At 41.1% G+C, this 25,345-nt stretch overlaps 1 protein-coding gene, 1 pseudogene and 1 gene segment (V, D, J or C); all 3 read right to left on the bottom strand.

Annotated features, from left to right (window-relative positions):
* Window positions 1-25,345, bottom strand: part of LOC121438958 — a 124,361-nt gene that overhangs the window by 7,708 nt on the left and 91,308 nt on the right.
* Window positions 665-1,200, bottom strand: LOC121432389 (annotated as a pseudogene).
* Window positions 8,770-9,269, bottom strand: LOC121438969 (60S ribosomal protein L23a-like). Its single transcript, XM_041639475.1, has one exon. It carries the CDS (start codon window positions 9,267-9,269, stop codon window positions 8,799-8,801), a length of 471 nt encoding a protein of 156 aa, XP_041495409.1. The 3' UTR covers window positions 8,770-8,798.

Raw genomic sequence — 25,345 nt, 5'->3', positions numbered from 1 at the left:
TCTTTTCATATTAGTAACACAGAAGATTACACAACATGTCAGAAACAAACAGTTTTGTTCTCTGCAGGTTTGAGGGGTGTTGGCTTCCCTACCTGGCTCGGAATATCCGTCCTGAAGTCTCTGGTTCACTATTTCCTTTTAAGTTTATCAGTCATGATAGAGTCCTAGATAGGCAATTCTTCATGTTCCAGATGGACTTGGCTTTAGATAGTAAATTCACAGCATACGAGGCGAACTGGTCCCCTTGACCAGGAAGAAGGGAGACAAAAGAGGTCACTTGAGAATGAGGAGCCTGTCTCTGCCTGTCCCTGGAGAAAGGCATGTGGGCACACATCAAGTCTTTTCCTGCCATGCGCATGTATGCTTGCCATCAACATGACCCAAAACTCTTGTCTCAGTCTGGAAAATGCAGATGTGTCTTTTCTTTTCAGGAGTCCTACAGAATGGCTACAGCCATTTTACTTCTCATGAGAGAGAAAACAGCAACCGGGGCAGGGTTTGCTAACCTCAGAGGGGCTAGGCCACTGAAATTTACATATTGGCTGCTGTGGGTTTCAGCTTGTTTTATAGGTGGATTAAGCTGAACTCTGAGCTTTCTGCCTTCCCCCATTGTCTGCCATTGGGCATACTGTGTGTGGTTGTTTTTGCCATTCTAGTGTTTTTTTTTTTTAAATTCTTTTTTAAATGTTAGCATTTAATTAGCCTCCCTAGGTGGCTTCAAGCCACCAGGACACAAGTACCTTCAACACCCTTTATCTTCTCTTCAGCGCTTCTGTGGAATAATTTGGCTTTCACCATGACAGGCTGCTTAGGGAGTTTACCCTTCCCCAGAACTTTGCAGTAGCCTGATTACACAATGTTAACCATGGGAGCAACTCCAGTCTTGTTCTTTGCAGCTTTGACCTGTGTCTGCTCACTGACCAGTGTCCACAAGTTATCCAGGGAGACAATCAGGCAGAAGCTCTGGTTCCTCTTTAAGTGGTAATGCTTTGTACCAACTTTCCCAAGATAACCTGGATGATATTTGTCAAAGTTGACCCTGTGGTGATGCATGTAACCAGCATTCCCGCAGCCTCCTGGATGCCTGTCATGTTTACTGATGCGGCAGTGGTCATGGCTCACATGGTCCCGAATTTTCCCGGCCTTCCTCAGTCTGGATGGCGTGGCGGTGGCAGAAAGGAAAGAGGGAGGCCTTGTCATTCTAGTTTTGCTCCCAAGGTCATGTGACTTGGCATATATGTGTGTTATGGTTGGATGGCTTCCTTTGTCTTGATCATTGAGGAGGAAGGTGGTGAGCTAGCCGATTTGTAGATGCTGTGTCTCCTCTACAAACTTGTAAGGTTATTTGTGCTAAGCAGGGGGAGTTAAGCAGACTTCCTAGTGTAGAAGACAAGATCTGTACATAAACTTATTAGGCCACTCCCTTGAGGGCAGTGGAAACAGCCAGGGGATCTCTTCTGTTCATATGCATGCTTTGTAGAAACGGCTGGGTGGCCAAGGGTTGGACACACGATGGGAACCGAAGAAATTGAAGGAGAGTGTAGAGATTGGCTGAGGTCTATGGAAACCACCAGGCAATGACTATAAGTTCCCCTTCTAGCCATGTACCTTCATGCACAGTCCCCACAACACCCAGGACTGCTACTGAAGCTAAAGGCTTCACTTACCTTTCTGCCTCTTAGCACCAAGGCAAGCTGGAGAAAGTCTCAAGGAGGGAAGGGAGACTCATACCATCCAGCTTAGTGTGGCTGTACCAGAAACTCATTCTGGAAGGTCTAAGCTCGGTTGGGACAATACATACCATAAATAGGTTCTACAGGTTTGAACTGGAATTTCAAATAACATCTCCCTCATCAATACAGTTGGATACATGAAATATCACAAGGAAGGAAAGAATTCAAATTCCATGGAAGAAATACAGACTGATATGTGAAAAGTTTTTGCAGCCCGATAAACCTCTCTGATGAAGCAATAATCCATATCAGACCAAATCAAACTGAATTAGAAAAAGCCAGGTTTAATGGATGCCAATGACCCCTGGGTGGCCTTCCAGGCCATCAGAGAGGAGAAGAGGAAGGAAAACAGAGAACTACATGTTTGTTCTCTGGGGGGCAGTTTAAATACCTGCGGGAGTGGTCTTGAGCATCTCTGGGGAGAGGTCACCATTTGGGGGGCTTTCTTGGAGGTGGAGTCTGGACTGAAGCAACTCCCAGGGAAGGTGGCTTGGGATGAAACTTTCTACCCAAGCAATATGATCTTTAAAAATTGAGTGCAATTTTAAAAATTACACTTTGCTGTTTTGCTTGTTTCTGTTAATTGTTATTGTTATGGTCATTTTCTCTAGTTTTTATTTTTCATTTTCTTTCTTCCTCCTTCTTTCCTTCTTTTCTTCCTTCCTTCTTTCCTTCCTTCTTCCTTCCTTCCTTCCTTCCTTCCTTCCTTTCTTTTCTTCTCCTTTTTTTTTTTTTTGAGACAGGGTTTCTCTGTGTAGCTTTGCTCCCTGTACTGGAACTAGTTCTTGTAGACCAGGCTAACCTTGAACTCACAGAGATCCTCCTGCCTCTGCCTCCCAAGTGTTGACATGCGCCACAACTGCACAGCCTTATTTTTCGTTTTCTAATCTTAACTCTTGCATTCTTAGTGCATAGTGGCCTTGCTTTAATTTGTGTATTGCTCAGTTAGGTTTTAGGATTATTCTGTATGCTTTGCCACTCAGTCTGTTATTGTCATTCTCTGTTATCCTTCTCCTGCCATGACTCATATATGTTCCTTCTCATTCCTTCCTTTTCTTCTTCTTCCATTTTCCTTTCCTCCTCTCTTATATATGTGTTAAGCATAACTTTCCATAGCTTAACAAACTTCAGAAGTTGTGGACCCTAACAGTACCTCAAATTTCCCCTCCTAGGAACTTTTCCCATCTTGAATTTTTTTTCAAAGTTGATCTAGTATTAATTCCTACCCTCACCCACACTCCCTCTTCCTCCCTCTTGATGTTAAAAACTAAAATCCTATTATACCTCTCGGGGTCTGGCTTCAGCCAGGACCATAAATTATTTCTCTGGACCAGACCCCAATAAAAACTATCTCTCTGGACCAGTGTGGAGGCATGGGGATAAAGACCCAACTCACATGGCCTTATCGGGAGGGAGATTCTCTATGATCCCTCATGAAATCATGACTTCACGTGTTGACGAATTCCTTCTCCTTTATTCTCCAAACAGCCTTATATATCAAAAAATAAACTGAGGGGTAAATAATTAGTATTTTGTTTCCTAGGTAACCAGGTGAATGGCTTTTAGTTACATCCACCTCTTCCTGAGTCTCTTCTGTCATGTCTTCCTGTTCTGTATGCTATCGCTGTCACATAGGCTAAATTAGCATTTCTTTTCAGGCATCCTCCAAATTACAAAAAAAAAAAAAAAAAAAAAAAAGCAGAGCAACATTCTGACCTTTTGTTAGGACAGACTGTCTGGAAGTTTACCTGACCACCTCAGGTGGGGAACTGTGGCTTCATAGCCTGGCCTTCCATACCATATAAAAATATGGGGCTACATACCTCTTAATATCCTTTTTATTGAAGTGAAAGGGGCACTGTTAATAGTATGATATTTGCATGCTACTGGGCACATTCAGAAGCTGTGGCCGCTTCTGCAGTTATTACCCTCTGGAAGCATTGCAGAGGTCACAGAAGACATCCTGAACTCTTAGCTTGAGGATATAACATCTGAACTATGCACCTCAACTCTACCACAACCCGCCTCATGGTAACTACTTCAACAAAATGAGTACAGCTGTTAACAAAGTTCAAGCAATGAAATTACCCCAGATGTGCAGTCTCCAAAGAAGTAGTGAAAAGTCATAAAGAACAGCAACATAACTCACCTCCAAATGCCTAATCCTACAATAATGGCCTCCAACGTGAATGAAGTAGATGTAGCTCAAACAGAACTCAAAAGAATGGTTAGAAGCATGATAAAAAAAAAATCAAAGAAGAATATAAACTCTCAAATAAGAAGAAAGACAAACAGCTGAATAAAACAAGGAAATTGGTGCAAGGTATGAAAGAATTCAACAAAGAGATAACAAATGAACACAGATACTGGAAATCAAAATTGTAATAAGTCAATTCAAAACTCCATGGAGTGTATCAAGTATAGGACATCTGAGCTTGAAGACAAGGTATCTAAGAACATTCCAAGGATGAGCATAAGTTAATAAGAAGGTATCAGTAGGATACATTTAAACCCTCATGTAGTATGAGCAGATCAAATCTCAAGCATCAAATATGCAGGATAAAAAAGGCGTGCTAAAATCTGCAAGAGAGAAGCACATGCCATACACAATAGCCCATCAGAAGAACCATAGATTCCTCAACAGAAACCTTAGAACCCTGGAGAGCGGGTGATGATGAATTTCAAGAAAGACCACAGCTGCCAACTTAGACTACTATACTCAGCAAAAATACCTGTTACAATTGATGGAAAAAGAAGACACTTCCCGTGATAAAATCAGGCTAATGGAATTAAGACTGTTAAGCCAGTTCTACAGAGGATATTGGAACGAATTATTTAGACTTGAAAAACTCATAAATACATCCAGAGGCTACAGGAAAAAACAAGGAATGTTAGAGCAATAGTTAAATGAACAAAGATCAGGAAAACATTATAAAATCAGCAAGATGATGGAAATTAATATAGTTTCTCAATATGAATCCCACTGTCTCAACTTCCCAAACAAAAGATACAGATTAACAGGTTGAATTAAAAGGGCAGAATCCATCCATTTGATGCCTCAAGGAACCACACATTATCAGCAAGAGTACATACTACCTTCAGTAAAAGGATGGAGAAAAGTATTCCAAACAAGTGGAGTTAGAGGATAAGCAGGTATTACCATTCTCATACCTGACAAAGTAGACTTCATTCGAACACTAGTCAGAAGAGATCAAGAAGGTTGCTTTGTTTTCCAAGGGAGAAATCAACTAAGAGGACACTACTATGCTGAAGAGATAGGCACCAATGCTGGTGGACCTGAATTTATATAAAAAACCCTAGTAAATATCAAATCACATGTTAACCCCAACACAAGAGTAGAGTAACTGATTTCAATACTCCAGTTCCTCCAATAGGCAGGTCATGGTGACAAAAGCAGAGAAACAGCTGAGTTAAATGATGTCAATGGTTGAATGGACTCAACCAAGGGCTACAGAACTGAGGCCTGCAAGCACAGGGGGGTTCTTTCAAAACTCCCATTTGTTTTGGGGTTATGTTCACTGTTTGCTTGCGGTAATACACCTGTAGCACTCACTGTTCCTTCACTTGCATGTACTATACACACAGCCCCGTCTCAAAACAACACACTTGGCAACCTCAGAACTCTTTTTATGGCCTTGTTACTAAGAGAGTCAGCGGGGTTGGTTCTCTATTTTGATCAGTAGATTGGGTTATATAAGCATTTCTCTGCTGCACATATCCCCCCTTAATACATCTGATGTTAGTCACGCACATGTCCAGGTATACATGGGCATATGATGATAGGTAGAGGAAATTTATACCATTGTTCAGAGATGGGGGTATGTATAGCCCAGTTCCTTTGATGTGCAGAAGCTTTTTAAATTTCATGCAATCTCATTTGTAAATTCTTGGCTTCATTTCCCGAGCTATTTGAATCCTTTTCAGAAAGTCTTTGCCTATCTTAAGTATTTTTCCCAAGCAATTTCAGATTCTCAGGCATTACATTGAGGTCTTTGATTTACTTTGAATAGATATTTTTGAACAAGGTACAAAGGGTTCTAGCTTCATTATTTTATATTTGGATATCCAATTTCACCCTACTTCTCTTTCTTGGTCTCCTGCCCTCCGCCTCTGCTTGTACCCATTCATTTTCAGTATTCTATTCCACTTTTATATTGCATATCATCGTTCTTACCCCTCACATCTTCTTTTAAAGCACTTTTTTTTAATCTATTATGAGTCATGACCTCTAGGTTTCTTTCTGACCTCAACCTAAACTCCCACAGAAACACACACACACACACACACACACACACACACACACACACACTAGAAGCTAGGATCTGCACATGAAGGAGAATGTTTTCCCACTTCTGTTTGTTTCCATATTTTATTATTTAGATGAGTAAGGATCCATTGTGTCTATATATAATATTTTATTATTTATTCATCAATTGATAAACATCAGGTTGATATTATTTCTTAGATTTTGTGTATAGAACTCAATAAACATGATGTATAAGAACCTCTAGTAGGATATACAGTCCTTTAGTTCTATGTTCAGAAGTGATATAAATGGGTCTCTTGGTAGTTCTAGGGTTTAACTTTTTGAGAAAACTTATTTCTATGGTGGCCATGCCAACTTACATTCCCACCAGCAGTGAATAAGGACCCTTTCTCTACTCTCTCGTCAGTGTTTGTTGTCAATTGTTTCCTTAATGATAGCCATATTGACTAGAATGAGATATACTATAATTTTAGATTTGGTTTGCATTTTCCTGACTATAAATTAAAATATTTTGACCATTTGTATTTCTTTATTCGGATATTTATATCTCATTTATCGACTGGCAGTTTTGCACTTTTGGTGCCTGTATTTTGCAATTCTTTACATGTTCTAGGTGTCATTCCTTTATTAAAGGATAATTGGCAAAGATTTTCTTTCATTCTGTAGAAGGACTGCCATTATGTTCCTGGGCAGAAGCCTTCTAGTTTTATGTAAGCTCACTTCTCAGTTCTTGAGGATATTTCCTGTGTCAAGGAGGTTCTATTAGGAAAGCTATGCCTATACTTACACTTTTTTCCTATGCAGTTGCAGTTTTCAGGTTTTAAATCAAGGTCTTTGATCCAACTTTGAATTAATTTTTGTGCAGGATAACAGATATGGATCTAATGGAGTTCTTGTGGCTGTACAATTTGCAGCTATTTTCTCTTGTGCACGGTTATGTTTTTTACATCTCTCTCAAAAAAAGTGATATGTCCACAGAAGTGTAGGCTTGTTTCTGGGCCCCGTTACAGCTCATTGTTCTACATGTCTGCTTTTGTGGAAACACCTTGCTGTCTTCCTAGCTATGGCTCTGTGATGCAGTCTGAGGTCAGGTGATGTGATGGTTCTCCAAGATTCTTCCTGCTTAGGACTGCTCTGTCTACTCATGGTCTTTTGTGTTTCCAAATAAGTTTAGTATTTTTCCAGTTCTGTAAAGAATGTCATTGGATATAAAAAGCCATAGATATCTTTTGTTGGTATAACATTTCACCATGTTATTTCTGCCAGTTCAGAAACATAGGTTCCTCTTGTGAAATTTATCCTTGCCTGTGCTTCTGTGATGTGGAGTGTCATTCTTCCTTCTTTGTACAGTACTTTTAAAGCTATCTTCTGTAGTGTCAACATGATGGTCATGAACTCAGATTTTGCTTGTTTCATACTTTATTTAGTTATCAATTTTAAAAGTGTAGCATTCATTCATAGATATATCAATCTTGGTTGGCTGCTATTTGCATTCAGGGCTTGAAAAATATCATTTCAGGATTTCCTGGCTTTTAAAGTTGCTGATGAGAGATTTGACGGATTCTGGCATTTGTGTCATGTGGATGAGTTGGTGTTTTCCCCTACAGTTCCTAATGTTTGTTCTTTACTTAGTATTTTTATTTCATCATCATCACCATCATCATCACCACCACCACCACCACCATCATCATCATCATCATCATCATCATCATCATCATCATCATCATCATCATTTTGAGATAGGGTTTCTCTATGTAGCCCCAGCAGTCCTGTAACTCCTGCTTTGTAGACCAGTCTGGCCTTAAACTCAGAGAGATCCCTCTGCCTCTGCCTGGAGTTAGATTTCCTGATCATAGTGTGGTGTGAAGCAGTTTTCTTCTTTGATGTTTGCTTAGAGTTCTGAATTTCGTTTGCATTTCAATGTCTGCTTCTTTTTCTATACTTGGGAAAAAGAAAAGACAGAAAAAAAAAGATTTGCCAACAATAAAAAAGTTTAAAACCAAAAAACTGGAAGAAAAGAATTTTTTTTGTGTGTATATGTAAAAACATGGGTAAACAAGAAAGAGAGAAGGAAAAAGAAACTGAGAAAATAACTATACTAAACTTTAAAAATGTATGAACAAAATTAGATGATTGTATGAAGAGGAGTAACAAAAATATAAAAACAAATATAAATATAAATAGTAAAAATTCTGCTAAGTGAGTGGAGGGGGGGGAGAACTCCATGGAATAAACAATAGGGAGGAAGAAAGTGGGGGTGTGTTGGAGCAGGTTCCTTTAAAAAGCTTACTCAGGGGTGGAGGAGGTCAGACTTTGTGGGCTCCATCTTCTGATTAAGTTTTTGCTGAGTCTGCATTGCTTAAGCGTCTGATCGGTACCGAGGGGTTTCCTTGTTGCTGACTAGTGGCCTCTGCTGGCTACACTGAGCCCTGCAGTCTGTATTTCGCCCTCTCGAGACCTCCGTGGGGTTTCTATCCCTGACTGATCCTGATGCCAGAGGAATCTCGCTAGAACCTGCGCCTGGACTTCAGAATGTGAGAGTTGTGCGCGTGTCTTAGGGTAGGATTGTCTGCTGCACTTAGCTCTCCTTTCAGAAGCAGCTTTTGCTTCCGTTCCTCCTCTAGAGAAGTGTAAGCGGGAGCGGTATTTAGCTGCTTTCCCTACCACACTTATCTTTACCCGCTCTTCTTTTCAAGTACCCTTTCACTTTCTTTTTTTTTCCTTTTTTTTTTTATGGTGAAAAAGTGTATATTTAGAATTAGCCGGCTGGGCTCAGTTTAGATGATTCCAATCTTGTTGGCAACATCCAGAGCATCATAATCAGGAGCCAACCGAACATACGCCTTCTTCTCTCCATCGGGCCTTATGAGGGTGTTGACTTTGGCCACATCGATGTCATAGAGTTTCTTCACAGCCTGTTTGATCTGGTGCTTGTTGGCCTTGACGTCCACAATGAACACAAGTGTGTTGTTGTCTTCTATCTTCTTCATGGCTGACTCGGTGGTCAGGGGGAATTTGATGATGGCATAGTGGTCAAGCTTGTTCCTCCTGGGCGTGCTCTTCCGGGGGTATTTAGGCTGCCTTCGTAGCCGCAGGGTCTTGGGACGCCGAAAGGTGGGCGATGTGCGGATCTTCTTCTTTTTGTGGCTGTGGACACCTTTCAGCACTGCCTTCTTGGCTTTCAAGGCCTTCGCTTTAGCTTCGGCTTTGGGAGGGGCAGGAGCTTCCTTCTTTGCTTTCGGCGCCATCTTTTTTTTTTATTTTTTTAAATTTGTTTATTTATTAAGGATTTCTGCCTCGTCCCCACAACCGCTTCCCATTTCCCTCCCCCTCCCCCGATCAAGTCCCCCCCCCCTCATCTGCTCGAAGAGCAATCAGGGTTCCCTGACCTGTGGGAAGCCCAAGGACTGCCCACCTCTATCAGGGAAATGCAAATCAAGACAACTTTAAGATACCACCTTACATCTGTCAGAATGGCTAAAATAAAAAACACCAATGATAGCCTTTGCTGGAGAGGTTGTGGAGAAAGGGGTACACTCACCCATTGCTGGTGGGAATGCAAACTTGTGCAACCACTCTGGAAAGCAGTGTTTCGGTTTCTCAGGAAATTCGGGATCAACCTACCCCTGGATCCAGCAATACCACTCTTGGGAATATACCCAAGAGAGGCCCTATCATACAACAAAAGTATATGCTCAACTATGTTCATGGCAGCATTGTTTGTAATAGCCAGAACCTGGAAACAACCTAGATGCCCTTCAACGGAAGAATGGATGAAGAAAGTATGGAATATATACATATTAGAGTATTACTCAGCAGTAAAAAACAAGGACTTCTTGAATTTTGCATACAAATGGATGGAAATAGAAAACACTATCCTGAGTGAGGTAAGCCAGACCCAAAAAGAGGAACATGGGATGTACTCACTCATATTTGGTTTCTAGCCATAAATAAAGGACATTGAGCCTATAATTCATGTTCCTAGAGAAGCTAAATAAGGTGAATCCAAAGACAAACACATAGGCATCCTCAGGAATATTAACCTTCATCAGGCGATGAAAGGAGACAGAGACAGAGACCCACACGGGAGCACCGGACAGAAATCTCAAGGTCCAAATCAGGAGCAGAAGGAGACGGAGCACGAGCAAGGAACTCAGGACCACGAGGGGTGCACCCACACACTAAGACAATGGGGATGTTCTATTGGGATCTCACCAAGGCCAGCTGGCCTAGGTCTGAAAAAGCATGGGATAAATCAGGACTAGCTGAACATAGCGGACGATGAGGAATACTGAGGATTCAAGAACAATTGCAGTGGGTTTTTGATCCTACTGCACGTACTGGCTTTGTGGGAGCCTAGGCAGTTTGAATGCTCACCCTTTCACTTTCTTAAAGAACTTCTGAAAGTCTTCCTCTATTACTCTCTTTGGGAAAAAGTCCATTTTTGTCTCCTGACTCACCTTGCTCAGATCACACAGAGGCAGTCTTCTGCTTTACTCACGTGAATTAAAGTTCCCCCCTCCGCCCCCTGCGCCCCATGGGAAGAACCTGCACCTTACATTGAACATTCTACAAAGGCCAAGTCACTGACTAGAGCCTCAGTGATTGCGGAGCCCTGGAAATGATGCAGACCCAGAGCCAAGTTATCTGGAGTTGTCTCTAGCTCCCTCAAGTGGCCATTTACTGACACTTACGGCCATTTACGGACACCTGAGGCCATTTTACTGCCCTCTGCGTGACCTGACATCTTTGTGAATATTAGGTAAATACTTTGGAATATATGATAAATAGATTCCGACGCATCCTCCAGCTTGAGTGGTTGGATGAACAGCGTCCACCAAGTCAAAAGGTAAAAATGTCACTAGATAGCATCTGAGACCTGGAGCAGAGGTTCCCCCCCCCCCCCCCCTTTGCTCTAACCTGCCTTCTTGTGCCCATCAATATATATGCACGAAAAGTATCATGCAGCCCCCTTTGTTCTGTTACTATAAAACCTCTGAAAATTTTACCTTGTTGGAATTTGGGGTAACGAAAATCAAGGAAACTGGAGAGGGGTCATGGGAGGTATGAAGGAAAAAGGATGTTTAGGTAGTGAGGTAATAGGACACATTTGATAGGAAGTGGGACCGTAGTACAGAGATATGGGAAAGAGAACATGAGGGAGAGGGCCAATCAAAACTGAGAATATCTGAAAGCCATAAGGAAGCCTACTACTTCATAAGCTAATTAACATAAAATTAATAAAAAGAAGTTGGTGTGAGGTTCCGTGCCTGGGCAGATAAAGTTGCTTCCAGAAGCTATAGTTTATTAAATGAAAATCCCAGTACTAGGGGTGAGATACCATTCTGTATGTTTTTGGTCATTGAGGTCCCTAAAATCTCCCAAACAATATAGGCAATTATCATAGTTAATTACTAGACAGCAAGACCCTATTGCTGAATACACCACACACTTTGGTTATAGGACATAGGGAAATCAAGCCAGAACTGAGATGAAGCCTTCTTTCCGCTGCATAGGTTACATAGTGCCAGAAGATGCTATGCAGGCTTCGGGGTGAGGAAACTCATCAGCAGCTGTATTCATCTGTAGACCCTTTGCAGGTAGGATATCCCACTGGAGCAATAGTGATACAGCTACTGTGGAGGTAACCAACCATCTTTGGACTGGATTTGAGGTCTACTCCATAGGATTCTCTCCTGCTACTGTATCCTGGTTAAAGTGGTGGTGTGTGTGGGGTGTCAAAGGTTCTGGTGGGAAAGTTACTTTTTTTTTCCTAAATAGACATGATATGCCTATTGAATTGCCTTACATAAATAATAATTAGGTTCAAGCCTATAGATCAGTGCTGCTCAGAACCTTTTTTTTTTTTCTACAGAGACTTATAACTGGTCAAAGTGCTGAATTGAGTGCTCCCTGAAGGGGACATCTTTATCACTACCTTCTAGGTTCAGGGAACATTGCAGAAGAGGGGCTGGAAAGAATGCAAGAGCTGGAGGAAAGAAAGGGACTTTGTGTACCATCTTTGGGAACCAGATGTGACTGTTGCACTTATGAACTCAGAACAGTTTGATCATATGCCCCAACCTGGAACAAAATCTGGCCTGTCAATATTCCATCATGGGCAGAGGAGGGGCTCATGTGGCCATTCTCTTCTCCTAGGATATATAGTCAATTAAAGATTTCTGGCTAGCTTGGTTGGATTCATAAGGCCCCCTGCCCTTTCCTAAAGAGATTTTTGGCTGTTTCTGGGGAAGGGGATGGAATTTTCTTCAGAGATATAGCCTCTGCTAAGGTGCCTATGCTCTGTTAAACAACCCCTCATACATGTTTATGTAAGTTGCCTTAACTAAACTTGATGGGTTACAAAAAGCATGTATGTGGCTTATGGAAAGATGACTTAGTGGTTAAAAGCACTTGCTGCTCTTGCAGAGGACCTGTGTTTGATTTCCAGCATCCACAGCGGGCAAACCAAAGCTGTCTGTAACTCCAGATCCAGGGGATCTGTTAGCTTACACACAGGCACATACTCATACACACAAATAAGAGTAAACCTTAATAACAGGCATGAAAATATTGGGTGGTGCAGTCAGCAGGAGTGGGAGGGGGACAAGGGAAAGTTATGGGTGTTGAATATGAATAAAACACAGGATATACACTTATTCCATACACACATGTCAATAGAGGTGTGGGTTTCAGGGGGCAGCTGGATGGCGGAGATAGGTAAAACAGACAGATTGGGAGATCCATTACTCATGGGAGCACTGAGGGAGGAGTTGCTCATTCTTACAGCATTGTCAAATCCCTGTGAAAGGCATCTTTATTGCAAACACCACCTTTAACATCTATTTAAGTGGCTTGGGTGATTTGGATAGCAAATTAACAACTGCTTCATCCTAGGGAGCTATGGTCTTGAGTGAAGGAATATCAGTCAGAAAGCTGTCAGAAGGTGTGTGACTTCATTTGCCCGAGGGATTGATGTGATTGGTGCAGGTCCAGCCATTCATTTGCAAGCTCAGTTGTATCATGCTTGGTGCAAATACAGTTCTTCATTGGCATGAAGTGCATATGTGGTGCAGATACCCTGGCTACCCAGTTCCTTGACTCACTTTCCAAGTTGCTTGGGAGACGTCTTTCTGTGTTGCCCTCTGGTGTTGAAGCATTAGGTCCGATAAAAGGCCCGGTCTTGCCTATTTTTGTTTTTTTTTCTCATTAGTAGAGTGAGTTAAGCTGGTAACATGAAGATAGGAAGGAAACAGGAACAGTGAAGGCAGCGCTGATGGTGAAGAAAGTGTCGCTGGTGACACCAGCAGTAACACCAGAAGGCATGCAAAGAGTTCCCGAGAGTGGCTGGAGCCGACGTGACACAGTGCATTATGCAATAGAGGAAATGCAGGCTGTGATGAGCTGAAGACAAGAAATTTCTGTCCCTAGTCACTAGGAAAGTTCCGGGAAACTGCTGAAGGGCCAAGGGTCTCAGGCACTCCATGATGAAGAGCTGCAACACTTGCCACTGCAGGAATTCAGATCCCAGTGGCACCTTCTGTTTGCCACTGCTGCTTGGGACTGGGGGCTTCAGAAATTCATTACTGAAGATTAAGAGGGCTGCAGAGTGCTAGAACTGCTGGTGCTTAAAGCCCAGAGCAATAGTCCTTCAACCTGAGAACTTTGAGCCACACCTTTAGCTTTTTAGAAAGGACTTATCTCAATTGTGAGTAGATGTATGGGCTTGTGTGTGGGTATATGCATGTAAGCACAGTGCCCGAGGAGGCCAGAAGAGAGGTTCAGATCTCTTGGAGGTGAAGGTGCAGGCTGTGGTTGGATGTGTTGGATGTGGATGCTTGGAACTGAACTTATGTTCTGCAAGAGCAGGACACGCTCTTAACCACTGACCCTTCTCTTCAGGCCCATGATGCTGGGTTTTAAATCCTGGAACATTTGACCTCTAGCTCATGGGGCTTGGAGTTGTAAGCCTCTGAGTCTTGAGCCCAGCAGTTAAGCTTCTGGAGCTCCAGCGCCTGGGAAGAGAGTCCAAGGAGAGCTTTACTGCCCTATCTGGGTAGAACAGAAGAACCACGACCAGCCATTTGATAACAGTAAAAGTAGGGGAAATGTTAATTTGTAAAATTGGGGTTAATTATGAAATTTGTTTATGTCAATCTATGGTGGTAACGTTGTTTAGATATTAAAAAAAATGAAAGTAAATGAAAGGCAACAATTTCACCATGCCACCAAGTAACTCATCCCCTGCTCAAGCCAAAGTGGAGAAGCTGTGTCAGCAGATGGCAGTGTTGTATAAGAAATGAGCCTGCAGGGGCCCAGTCATGGCTCACTGAACTATGAACAAGAGCAGTGACCTGAATCTTCTTAGGTCCCCACACCCATAGAGGGTTTGAACTCTGCTGTTTTTAGAAAACATCCTCTCACTCTCCCCCTCCTTCACTTCCTCCTTTCCTTCCTCTTTCCTTCTCCACTCTCTCTCACACACACTCGATGCATTTATGTAGGTATATAGGTACATATATGTTTAAATGCACACACATATACACACACACTAGTATCTATGTAGGTATATAGGTACATATATGCACATATATACATATATAAGCACACACACAGACTCGTGTATCTAGGTATATAGGTACACACACATACATACATATATACGTACATACGTGTATAAGCGCACACACAGATACGAGTGCCTGTGTAGGTATATAGGTACATGTATATGCTTCCTACCTATATGAACTCTTTGTTTTGGTGCTTTTCAGACTGTTTCTAGTATGCATGAATAGTGGTAGCACAGAGAAGCAGTGATGAGAATTATCTCAGTCCTCCTCTCATTACCTACTACATTACTACATTCATGGTGCAGAAGCCATGCCAGCAGATGGCAGTGTTATATAAGCAAAGAACCTACAGAGGTCTAGTCACGGCTCACTGAGCTGGACTATTAACAAAATCAGTGATCTGAGTCTGCCCAGGTCCCCACCCCCATAACGGGTGTAGACTGCTGTTTTTAGAAAATCAACCTCTCCTCTCTTTTCTCCCCTTCCCCTCTGTGTGTCAGTGACTCACACACACATGAATGAATATCATGTATATGCTTCCTATGTAGCAGAACATTTATCCATTTTTATTTTATTTATTTATTTACTTTTCAGACTTTATTTCTAGGATGTATGGACAGTTTTGACACAGAAAACAGTGATAAAAACCACAGTCAACAGGACCAGCTACCAGGCTTTTAATTATGGCATCAAACTTGAAAATAAACAAACCTCCTTCAACAAATCAACAATAGGCAATGTTTCATAGATGGTAAATTGTCTCCCTATACTGCTGCTTTGACATAGAGGTATTTGAAATAGCTCTGTGGGGTTTAAGACGAATGGAGAATGATTCAGAGGACAGATCTTGTAATCTGGCCAGCGTATGGTAGGGTTTTCTTTTGTGTGGTTGCAAATCAGTTATTTATGCTTTCTGAGCCCCTGGTTTGGAGGTGTATATAAAAAATGAGGTGGCTCAGTTGATAAAGGCACCTGCTACTAAGCCTAATGACCTGAGTTCAATCTCCAGGATTCACATAATGGAAGGAGAGAACTCATTTAACTTGTTCATTGACTTCTCCCAATGTGCTATGGCATGCCTTACCCAACTCATGTGTTGAGAGAAGCCAATAGTTAATTTCCCAACTGTCCTGACTCCTGAAATAATTACACAGAAATCTGTTAATTGCAATACTGTTTGGTCAATAGATTAAGTATATTTCTGGTTAACTCTTATATCTTAAATATAGCCCGTTTCTGTTAATCTGTGTATCGCCACGTGGCTGTGGCTTACTGGCAAGATTCTGGTGGGCTCCCCAGTGGCATCTGTTTTCTGTAGGTGTCTTCTTCATGGCTTCTTGCTGACTCTGCCTTCTTTCTCCCAGCATTCAGTTTAGTTTTTCCGCCAATTTCTACTCTGCCATGTCACAGGCAAATTGCTGTGGGAAGGTTTACAGCTAGTAATTATCCACCTACTGGGGCATGTCCTAATACACTATTTACCTGGATGCTGAAGCACGTCCGGCCCTTCTCTCTCATTCCCCTGGCTCCGTGCCCTGTTGGCTGCTCCTTTGGGTTGTGTGATTCAACTGGTCAAACAGAGAATTCGGATTTGTGAGTTTATCCCTTAATAAATGCCTATCTATTTCTTATTTCTGAGCGAGTGTGGGATTTCTTTTAAGCATCTGACCACCATAACTCCCGGTACAACTGGCACCCATGTGGATTTAAACTCCACGCCTCTGGGCAGATGGCCAAGCTGCTTCACAGGCCAGAATCCCCGTCAAAATCCCTGCCACAACAGAGTTTGCAGTGCTTAAGCAGTGAGGCGAAAATCACAGACAGCTGTGTTGTTTACCAACTCCTGAAAACCCTATCCCCTGGGGAGATTCTTTGTGCTGGAGTCTATGGCTTCTGGGTTTCTGTTCTCTGGGCCTGGACTCTGGGTTTTCTTGCTCTGTGTATGGAATTGGTTTAATTCTGTTGAGGGACTCATATTTCCCCAGTTTTTAGCAAGGCGGACTTTAGCACAGGACCTGCCATGCCACCATTGCATTGGCTCTAGTAGCGACTTGGAAACAGCGCCATCTGCTGGTTGAAAGGTAACATGGCAGATTTTGTTTCTAATGGAACTTTTAGTGCCTTCTTTGCTACTACAATGGAAGGTATTACAAGAGGCCTATATGACTATGGAGGTACCGCATTTTACTGGTTACTAGGTTTCAGTTTTCTTCTCCATATTTTATCATTAAGGAAGTATATGGCACCAGTTGACAGGATTAATATCATAAAAAATCAGAGGTTATCTGAATAAGTAGATATTATGATGTGAAAAATTGACTCCATATCTAAGGGTACTAAGAAGTTACCTAAAAAGGGTTCATACTGTTGAATTTGATGTTCAGAAGTTATCACAAAATTTGATAAGTTAAAAGACAGAATGTACCTCCAGGATGGCAATCTACATGATATCCAAGAGAAGTTTAAGGAGGAGATGTTATCTTTAAAGGGGAACATTAAAACCTTGGACTCACAGGTGCAGAATGAGGACCAGAAAATTGATACCTTAGTGAAATCACTAGAAACATTTGCAGGTCAAGAGATTCAGGCTTTACAAAAGACAATGATAAAAAGATTTGAAATGATAGAGGAAATTATTGGAGCTGGTGAACAGGAAAAGAAGGCACAAGAACAGGATACAACACCACCACTGATTGTCAGAACTGGTTTACCCAGGGGTTTTAGTGTCCTACCCTGTAATTTACTCTGACAAAGCATCAACTTCTAAAGGCTCAAAGGGAGCCAAAGAAGGTAGATGGATGCCAATAGGAATGAATTATCTAAAAGAAATTAAGCAAGCTGTTGTTACTTATGACTTACATTCCACATTTGTTAAGGAGATGATAAAAACTTGGGCTTCTAATGTCAGAGCTACCCCCATAATTTTTCTCAGTTAGTGTCAGCAGTCCTGGGTGATGGACCTTCTTTGATGTTTGAAATTTATTTCAGAGAGGAATCCAAACATATAGAATGACAGGGAAAAGCTAAAGGTCTTGAGGTTTCCCAAGATCAACTTCTTGATGAAGGCCTGTATGCTGACACACAGGTCCAAGCTCTTTACGATGAAGAAATCTTGTCCCAATGCCACAAAGCAGTCTTGAATGCTTGGGACAGGATCCAGGAACAAGGGAAAAGGATAGAATCATATACCAGGGTTAGGCAAGGACAGAGATAACCCTTTACTGACTTTTTACAGAGATTAATTAAGGCTGTACAAATAGGAGTAACAGCCCCAGAAGCTAGACGAATAATTCTTGAATATCTGGATTTTGAAAATGCAAACTTAGAATGCAAAAAGATAATTGGGCCTTTAAGGTATAGATCAGCACCTATGGATGAATGGATTCAACATTTGCCTATAATGATGAATCTTGGGTAGGAGAAGCAATTTCCTAAGTGATGAGGAGACATCAAACTGCTAGATGTTTTAATTGTGGTAAATTAGGACATCTGAAAAGGGATTGTGGGCAAGGAATCTTTAGGAATAATATTTTATCTGGGAATGGCAAAAATAGGAGATCTCGGCCTTCAGGTATATATAGAAGGTATGGTAAAGGATGGCATTGGACCAATGAATGCAGATCAACAACAGCTAGTCAAGGCAACCTGATACCATTGGGAAACTCCTTGAGGGTCCTCTCGAAGGCCCCCAAGCCAAAAGTGGCCCAGTCATTCACTGTAACTGTGGAGGACATGTCACACCAGGAAAATTAAAAAAAATCTAGAACCTTCTGTGCAAGACCATAATGTCTAAATGATGGCTCAAATTTGGAGGATAAGTCAAAAATTCAAATGTGAAATAAGAAGCTTATATTTTGGCAAACTTCTTTAAATGATTAGAGACCAAAGCTGAGAGTGTGTATAAATGGAATTGTAATTGTTGGCTTGATAGACACAGGAGCAGATGTGAGTATCATTAATCCAGAATCGTGGCATCAAAATTGGCTTCTTCAAGAGGCAGATGTTGAACTACTAGGAATTGGAACTATATCTTGAGTTAAACAAAGCATGAGATGGGTTGACTGTGTTGGGCCAGAAGGTCAAAGAGGGAAGCTGAGACCATATGTAGCTGATATTGCTATGAATTTATGGGGCTGTGACCAGCTACAGAAATGGAAGACTCAGATTAACATTCCTGCAGTACCAGGAACTCCTAATTATGGGAAGGATGTAATAAGGTACTATGAACAAAGGTCACCAGCCATTCAGGCTTTACAAAAGCATAAAGCAACTAACAAACCTTTAGAGATACCAACAGCCCTACCTTTAAAATGACTGATGGAGAAGCTAATATGGATTAAGCAATGGCCTCTAGCTAAAGATAAGTTGTAGGCTTTAGAATAACTGGTACAAGAACAACTAGATGCTCGACATATTGAGGAATCAACTAGCCCTTGGAATTCTGTGTTTGTTGTAAAAAAGAAATCTGGTAAATGGAGGATGGCGACAGATCTAAGAGCTGTCAACAAGGTAATCCAACCTATGGGCCCTCTATAGTCTGGAATTCTTCTGCCTTCTCTGTTACCAAAAGGATGGCCTATATTTATTAATTTGAAAGATTGTTTCTTCACTATACCTTTAACAAGAAAAGGATAGAGAAAAATTTACCTCCACAGTACCTACTTATAATAATTCTCAGCCTACTAGGAGATACCAGTGGACTATCCTCCCACAGGGAATGCTCAATAGCCCCACCCTGTGTCAATATTTTGTAGTCAGCCATTGGAACTAATTTGTAAGCTATTTTCCCAAGTCTATAATTTATTATTACATGGATGACATTTTGCTACCTGATTCAAACATAGATACTTGAGAAAGAATGTTTGAAGAAGTAAAGGTAGTTTTACCTAAATGGGAATTGCAGATTGCTCCTGAAAAAATACAGGAAATGGATTCTGTCAATTACTTAGGTTATACAATAAGTTTACAGAAAATTAGGACACAAAAGGCACAAATTAGGAGAGACTGGTTATGGACTCTTAATGCCTTTCAAAGATTGTTATGAGACATTTCCAGTCTATGACCGGCTGTTGGGATAACACCTGATCTAATAATTCATTTAAATAAAACCTTAGATGGTGATAAAGATTTGAATATTCCCAGAGAATTAACAGTTGAAGCAGAAAAGGAACTGACAATGGTTGAGTAGAAATTACAGGAGGCACATGTGGACAGGGTGAATCCAAATCTTAGTTGCATTTTAGTCATATTGCCTTCCAGAATTTCTTCTATGGGAATTTTAATGCAGAGCGAAGATATTATTTTAGAATGAATCTTTTTACCATATAAACCAATTAAAATGTTGAAAAGGTCTCTGAATTAATTATAAAAGATAAATTGGGACTTCATCAACTAGCAGGTATAGACCCAGAAGAAAGTATGGTGCCTTTTACTACTGATGAAATAAAAAAGTTATGGGAAGACAATGAACCATGGCAAAGAGCTTGTGCTAATTTTTTTTTGGAGAAATTAATAGCAACTATCCCCAAAGTGATAGACTTAACCTTATAAAGAGAGCTTCTTGGATTCTTCCTCGAATTGTACGTGATGCTCCAAATAAGTGGAGCCCGTACATTTTATAGCGATGCTAATAAACTGGGGAAGGCAGGTTACAAATCAGATGAACTGAATAAGGTGCAACAAAGCCCTTATAATTCTTCCAGAAGGCAGAATTGCCATTCTCATGGTGCTAAGGAATTTTAAAGAGCCTCTTAATATAGTTGCTGACTCACAATATGCAGAAAGAGTTATCTTACATGTTGAAACCACTGAATATATACCAGATAATACAGAATTGAATTCATTATATTTCCAGGTACAAGACAGAATCAGGAATAGGCTTTGTCCTATGTACATAACACATATCAGATCCCATACAAGTCTGCCAGGTCCTCTAGCACAAGCTAATGCAGAAATTGATCAATGATTGATTGGAAGCATGTTGCAGGCCTCAAATTTCATAAAAGATCATGTCAATAGCAAAGGTTTAAAGAAAGAGTTTTCTATTACATGGCAACATGCAAAGGAGATTATAAAGAGGTGTCCTACTTAACCCTTTATATAACCAAACACCTCTACCTGCAGGGAGTAACCCAAAGGGTACTCAAAGGAATGGAATCTGGCAGATGGATGTGTTCCACTTTGCAGAATTTGGCAAATTAAAATATGTACATCACACCATTGACACTTATTCAGGCTTTCAGTGGGCAACTGCTTTAAGTTCAGAAAAAGCTGATTCAGTAATCACACATTTATTAGCTGTTATGGCCATCATGGGTATACCTGCACAAATAAAGACAGATAATGGGTCCAGCTTATGTCTCTAGGAAAATGAAACTTTTTTTGTTTATTATAATATTAAGCATGTTACAGGTATAACACAAAATTCTACAGGTCAAAGCAGTTGTAGAAAGATCAAATTGAAGTATGAAGGATATGTTAAACAAACAAAAAAGGTGGAAAATGCCCCCAGAAATAGATTATATAATGCTTTATTAATCCTGAATTTTCTTAACGCTAATGAGAAAGGGACAACAGCAGCAGAAAGACATTGGATAATGGAAAAGTCTTCTGAATTAAATCAACTAGTTTATCTCAAGGATGTGCTGACCTCACAATGGAAGCTAGGAGAGGTGCTGCATTGGGAAAGGGGGTTTGCTCTTATTTCCACAGGAGAAAAAAAATGATGGATACCATCAAAATTAATAAATTTTCGTTTTAAATAGGAGAAACCTCTTGAAAAGGAGAAATGACAGCTCATCCACAATGGTGGAAACCATACAGGTGGTAAGAAAAACATATAGGATGGGGGCAGGGTTCCAGCAAATGCATCTGTCTCCTGCAGGCAGCTATATGGCTTCTCACTGACTCTGCCTTCTTTCTCCCAGCATTCAGTTTAGTTTTCCTGCTTATCACTACTCTGCCTATCACAGGCCAAAACAGCTTCTTTATTTATTAACCAATAAAAGAGCAATACATAATATACAGAAGGACTTCCCAAATCACTCATGCAAACATAAATAAATAGATAAATAAATAAGTGCAATATAAGACTTTGAAAAGTCCATATTGTGAATATATTTGTAAAGTTATGAAGTCAAAATTAGATAAGGTGTGTGGTGGCAGGAGGATCAAGACTTTGAGTTCCGATCTTAAATAAATAACAAATGTAAATTCTGTTCCTGTATACGATGCTGTGTTTGCATGTAGTCTGTGTGCAGCCTCCTGTTTACTTCAAATCATTTCTAAACTATTTATTCCTGACCATCACCATCATCATTATCATTAGTGTGAAGGCCTGATACCACACTTGGAGAAAGGAATCCTGTTTTGAGCGTGGTCTTGCACTCCTAATTTGCCAGTGCAAGCCTGTGGATTTCATGTTATCATTTTAAAGAAAGTATTATGATCTGCCATCCTTATCTAAAGTGCTGTTAGGCACAATGACAACCCGTGTCTGAGGAATGATTTTTGGTGTTTTACGGTTGATGAAAATAAATAATTGGTATTAAAAGATAACAATGTGTCATTAGATTCTGTTGACAACACCTGGTAAGAGGGAACATTTTTTGAGAAATTGTCTTTATCAGATTAACCTGTGGACTTGTTTGTGGGGACATTTTCTTGATTGCTACTTGATATAGGAGTGATCAGTATGGTGGATGGTGTCATCCTTAAGCAGGTAAGCCTGGGCTGTAGAAGAAAGGTAACTGAACATGGGCCCAGAACAAGCCACTGAGCAGTGTTTCTTTATTGTCTCTAGTTTCTACTCAGGTTACTGGCTCGAGTGCCTGCCTTGGCTTCCCTCTATGATGTGTTGTAAGCTGTAAAATGAAATAAACCCCTTTGTACTCCTTGACAAGTTGCATTTGGTTGGTATTTTACCCCAGCAACAGACAAAAAACTAGAACAGAAACTAAATATGAAATAATGATAACCATTAAGACCAACAAACCAGGATTTGCATTCTTTGAAAAAGAAGATGAAAGAAAGATAACTTGGACCTCCAAAAAAGCTAACTTCTCCTCCAAGTGATTGTTAAGAAATTGAAAAGACAAGCCACACACTGTGAGAGAGCATCCATAATACACATGATAAGACAGAAGTATGCAGCATATATAGAGCATTCTCACAGTAAACAGTTGGAAAACAAATGCTCTAATAAAACATGCCAAAATTAGAATGGATATCTACTTTTGGCTATGTATTGATATCAATACCAAATACATAGGCTACAGCAATAGGATCAGATTTTTGGAAATGGTCTGTGTTAAATGGCATAGTGTTTCTTCTGGAGAGGACAATAATCAACTTTATATGGAAAAACAAAAAACCCAGGATAGCCAAAACAATCCTATACAATAAAGGATCTTCTGGAGGCATTACCATCCCTGACTTCAAACTCTATTACAGAGCTACAGTAATGAAAACAGTGTGGTACTGGCATAAAAACAGAGAAGTCGACCAATGGAATCGTATAGAAGACCCGGATTTTATCCCACAAACCTATGAACACCTGATTTTCGATAAAGGAGCTAAAAGTATAAAATGGAAGAAAGAAAGCATCTTCAACAAATGGTGCTGGCACAACTGGATGTCATCTTGTAGAAGAATGAAAATAGACCCTTATCTATCACCGTGCACAAAACTCAAGTCCAAATGGATTAAAGACCTCAATATCAACCCGAACACACTGAACCTGATAGAAGAGAAAGTGGGAAGTACCCTACAGGAGCTGGGCACAGGAGATCACTTCCTATGTATAACCCCAGAAGCACAGACATTAAGGGCAACATTGAATAAATGGGACCTACTTAAACTGAGAAGCTTCTGTAAAGCAAAGGACACTGTCACTAAGACACAAAGGCAACCTACTGATTGGGAGAAGATCTTCACCAACCCCACAACAGACAAAGGTCTGATCTCCAAAATATATAAAGAACTCAAGAAACTAGACTTTAAAATGCTAATTAACCCAATTAAAAAATGGGGCACTGAACTGAACAGAGAATTCTCAGCAGAGGAAGTTCAAATGGCCAAAAGACACTTAAAGTCGTGCTCAACTTCCTTAGCAATCAGGGAAATGCAAATCAAAACAACTTTGAGATATCATCTTACACCTGTCAGAATGGCTAAAGTCAAAAACACCAAGGATAACCTTTGCTGGAGAGGCTGTGGAGGAACGGGTACCCTCATCCATTGCTGGTGGGAATGCCATCTTGTGCAACCACTGTGGAAGTCAGTGTTTCGGTTTCTCAGGAAATTCGGGATCAACTTACCCCTGGACCCAGCAATACCACTCCTGGGAATATACCCAAGAGATGCTCTATCATATGACAAAAGCATTTGTTCAACTATGTTCATAGCAGTATTATTTGTAATAGCCAGAACCTGGAAACAACCTAGATGCCCTTCAATGGAAGAATGGATGAAGAAAGTATGGAATATATACACGCTAGAGTACTTCGCTGCGGTAAAAAACAATGACTTCTCGAATTTTGCAGGCAAATGGATGGAAATAGAAAACACTATCCTGAGTGAGGTGTCCCAGACCCAAAAAGATGAACATGGGATGTACTCGCTCATAATTGGTTTCTAGCCATAAATTAGGGCCACGGAGTCTACAATAGGTGAACCTAAAGAAGCTAAGTAAGAAGGTGAACCCAAGGAAAAACATATAGTTATCCTCTTGGCTAAGGGAAGTAGACCCAATTGCCGGGGAGAAAATTAGGACCTTGGGGGTGGGGTGGGATGGGGGTAAGGGGAGATGGGGAGAGAAAAGGTAGAAGGGAAGGAGGGGGGATTTGGGGAATCAGGAGAATTGGGATAAAGGAAAGGGGGATAGGGGAGCACGGAACCACAATTCTTAGTTAAGGGAACCACTTTAGGGAGAGCAAGAGATTTGACCCTAGAGGGGCTCCCAAGTGCCCAACATGAGGCTCCCAGTTAGTTCCTTGGGTAGCTGAGGATTGGGAACCTGAAATGACCCTATCCGAGAGCAATACTGACGAATATCTTGCATATCATCATAGAACCTTCATCTGGTGATGGATGGAGACAGAGACAGAGACCCACACTGGAGCACTGGACTGAGCTCCCAAGGTCCCAATGAGGAGCAGAAGGAGGGAGAACATGAGCAAAGAAGTCGGGACCACGAGGCGTGCACCCACCCACTGACACAGTGGAGGTGATCTACTGGGAGCTCACCAAGGCCAGCTGGACTGTGACCGAAAAAGCATGGGATAAAACCGGACTCTCTGAACATGGCGAACAATGAGGGCTGATGAGACGCCAAGGACAATGGCACGGGGTTTTGATCCTACTTAATGTGCTGGCTTTGTGGAAGCCTAGCCAGTTTGGATGTTTACCTTCCTAGATATGGACGGAGGGGGGAGGACCTAGGACTTACCACAGGGCAGGGAACCTGGACTGCTCTGTGGACTGGAGAGGGAGGGGGAGAGGAGTGGGGGGAGGGGTAGAAGGGTGGGAGGAGGGGGAGAAGGGTGGGAGGAGGGGGAGGGAAATGGGAGGCTGGGAGGAGGTGGAAACTTGTTTTTTGTTTATGTTTTTTTTCTTCTTTTCTTAATAATAAAAAAAAAGACACTAAAAAAAAAAAAAGAAAAAAAATGGCATAGTGTCTTGGTCAAACAGTTTGGCAGTTTCTTTTATTTATTTATTTATTAAACATTTCCACCTCCTCCCCCTCATAGTCTGGC

Source organism: Microtus oregoni, unplaced genomic scaffold (assembly GCF_018167655.1).
Source record: "Microtus oregoni isolate MIOR12 unplaced genomic scaffold, Mior012 000002F_ref0000024, whole genome shotgun sequence".
In the NCBI taxonomy this organism is placed as follows: domain Eukaryota; kingdom Metazoa; phylum Chordata; class Mammalia; order Rodentia; family Cricetidae; genus Microtus; species Microtus oregoni.
The sequence above is the reverse complement of the archived record's forward strand: the minus strand, read 5'-3'. Positions and strand labels throughout refer to the sequence as shown.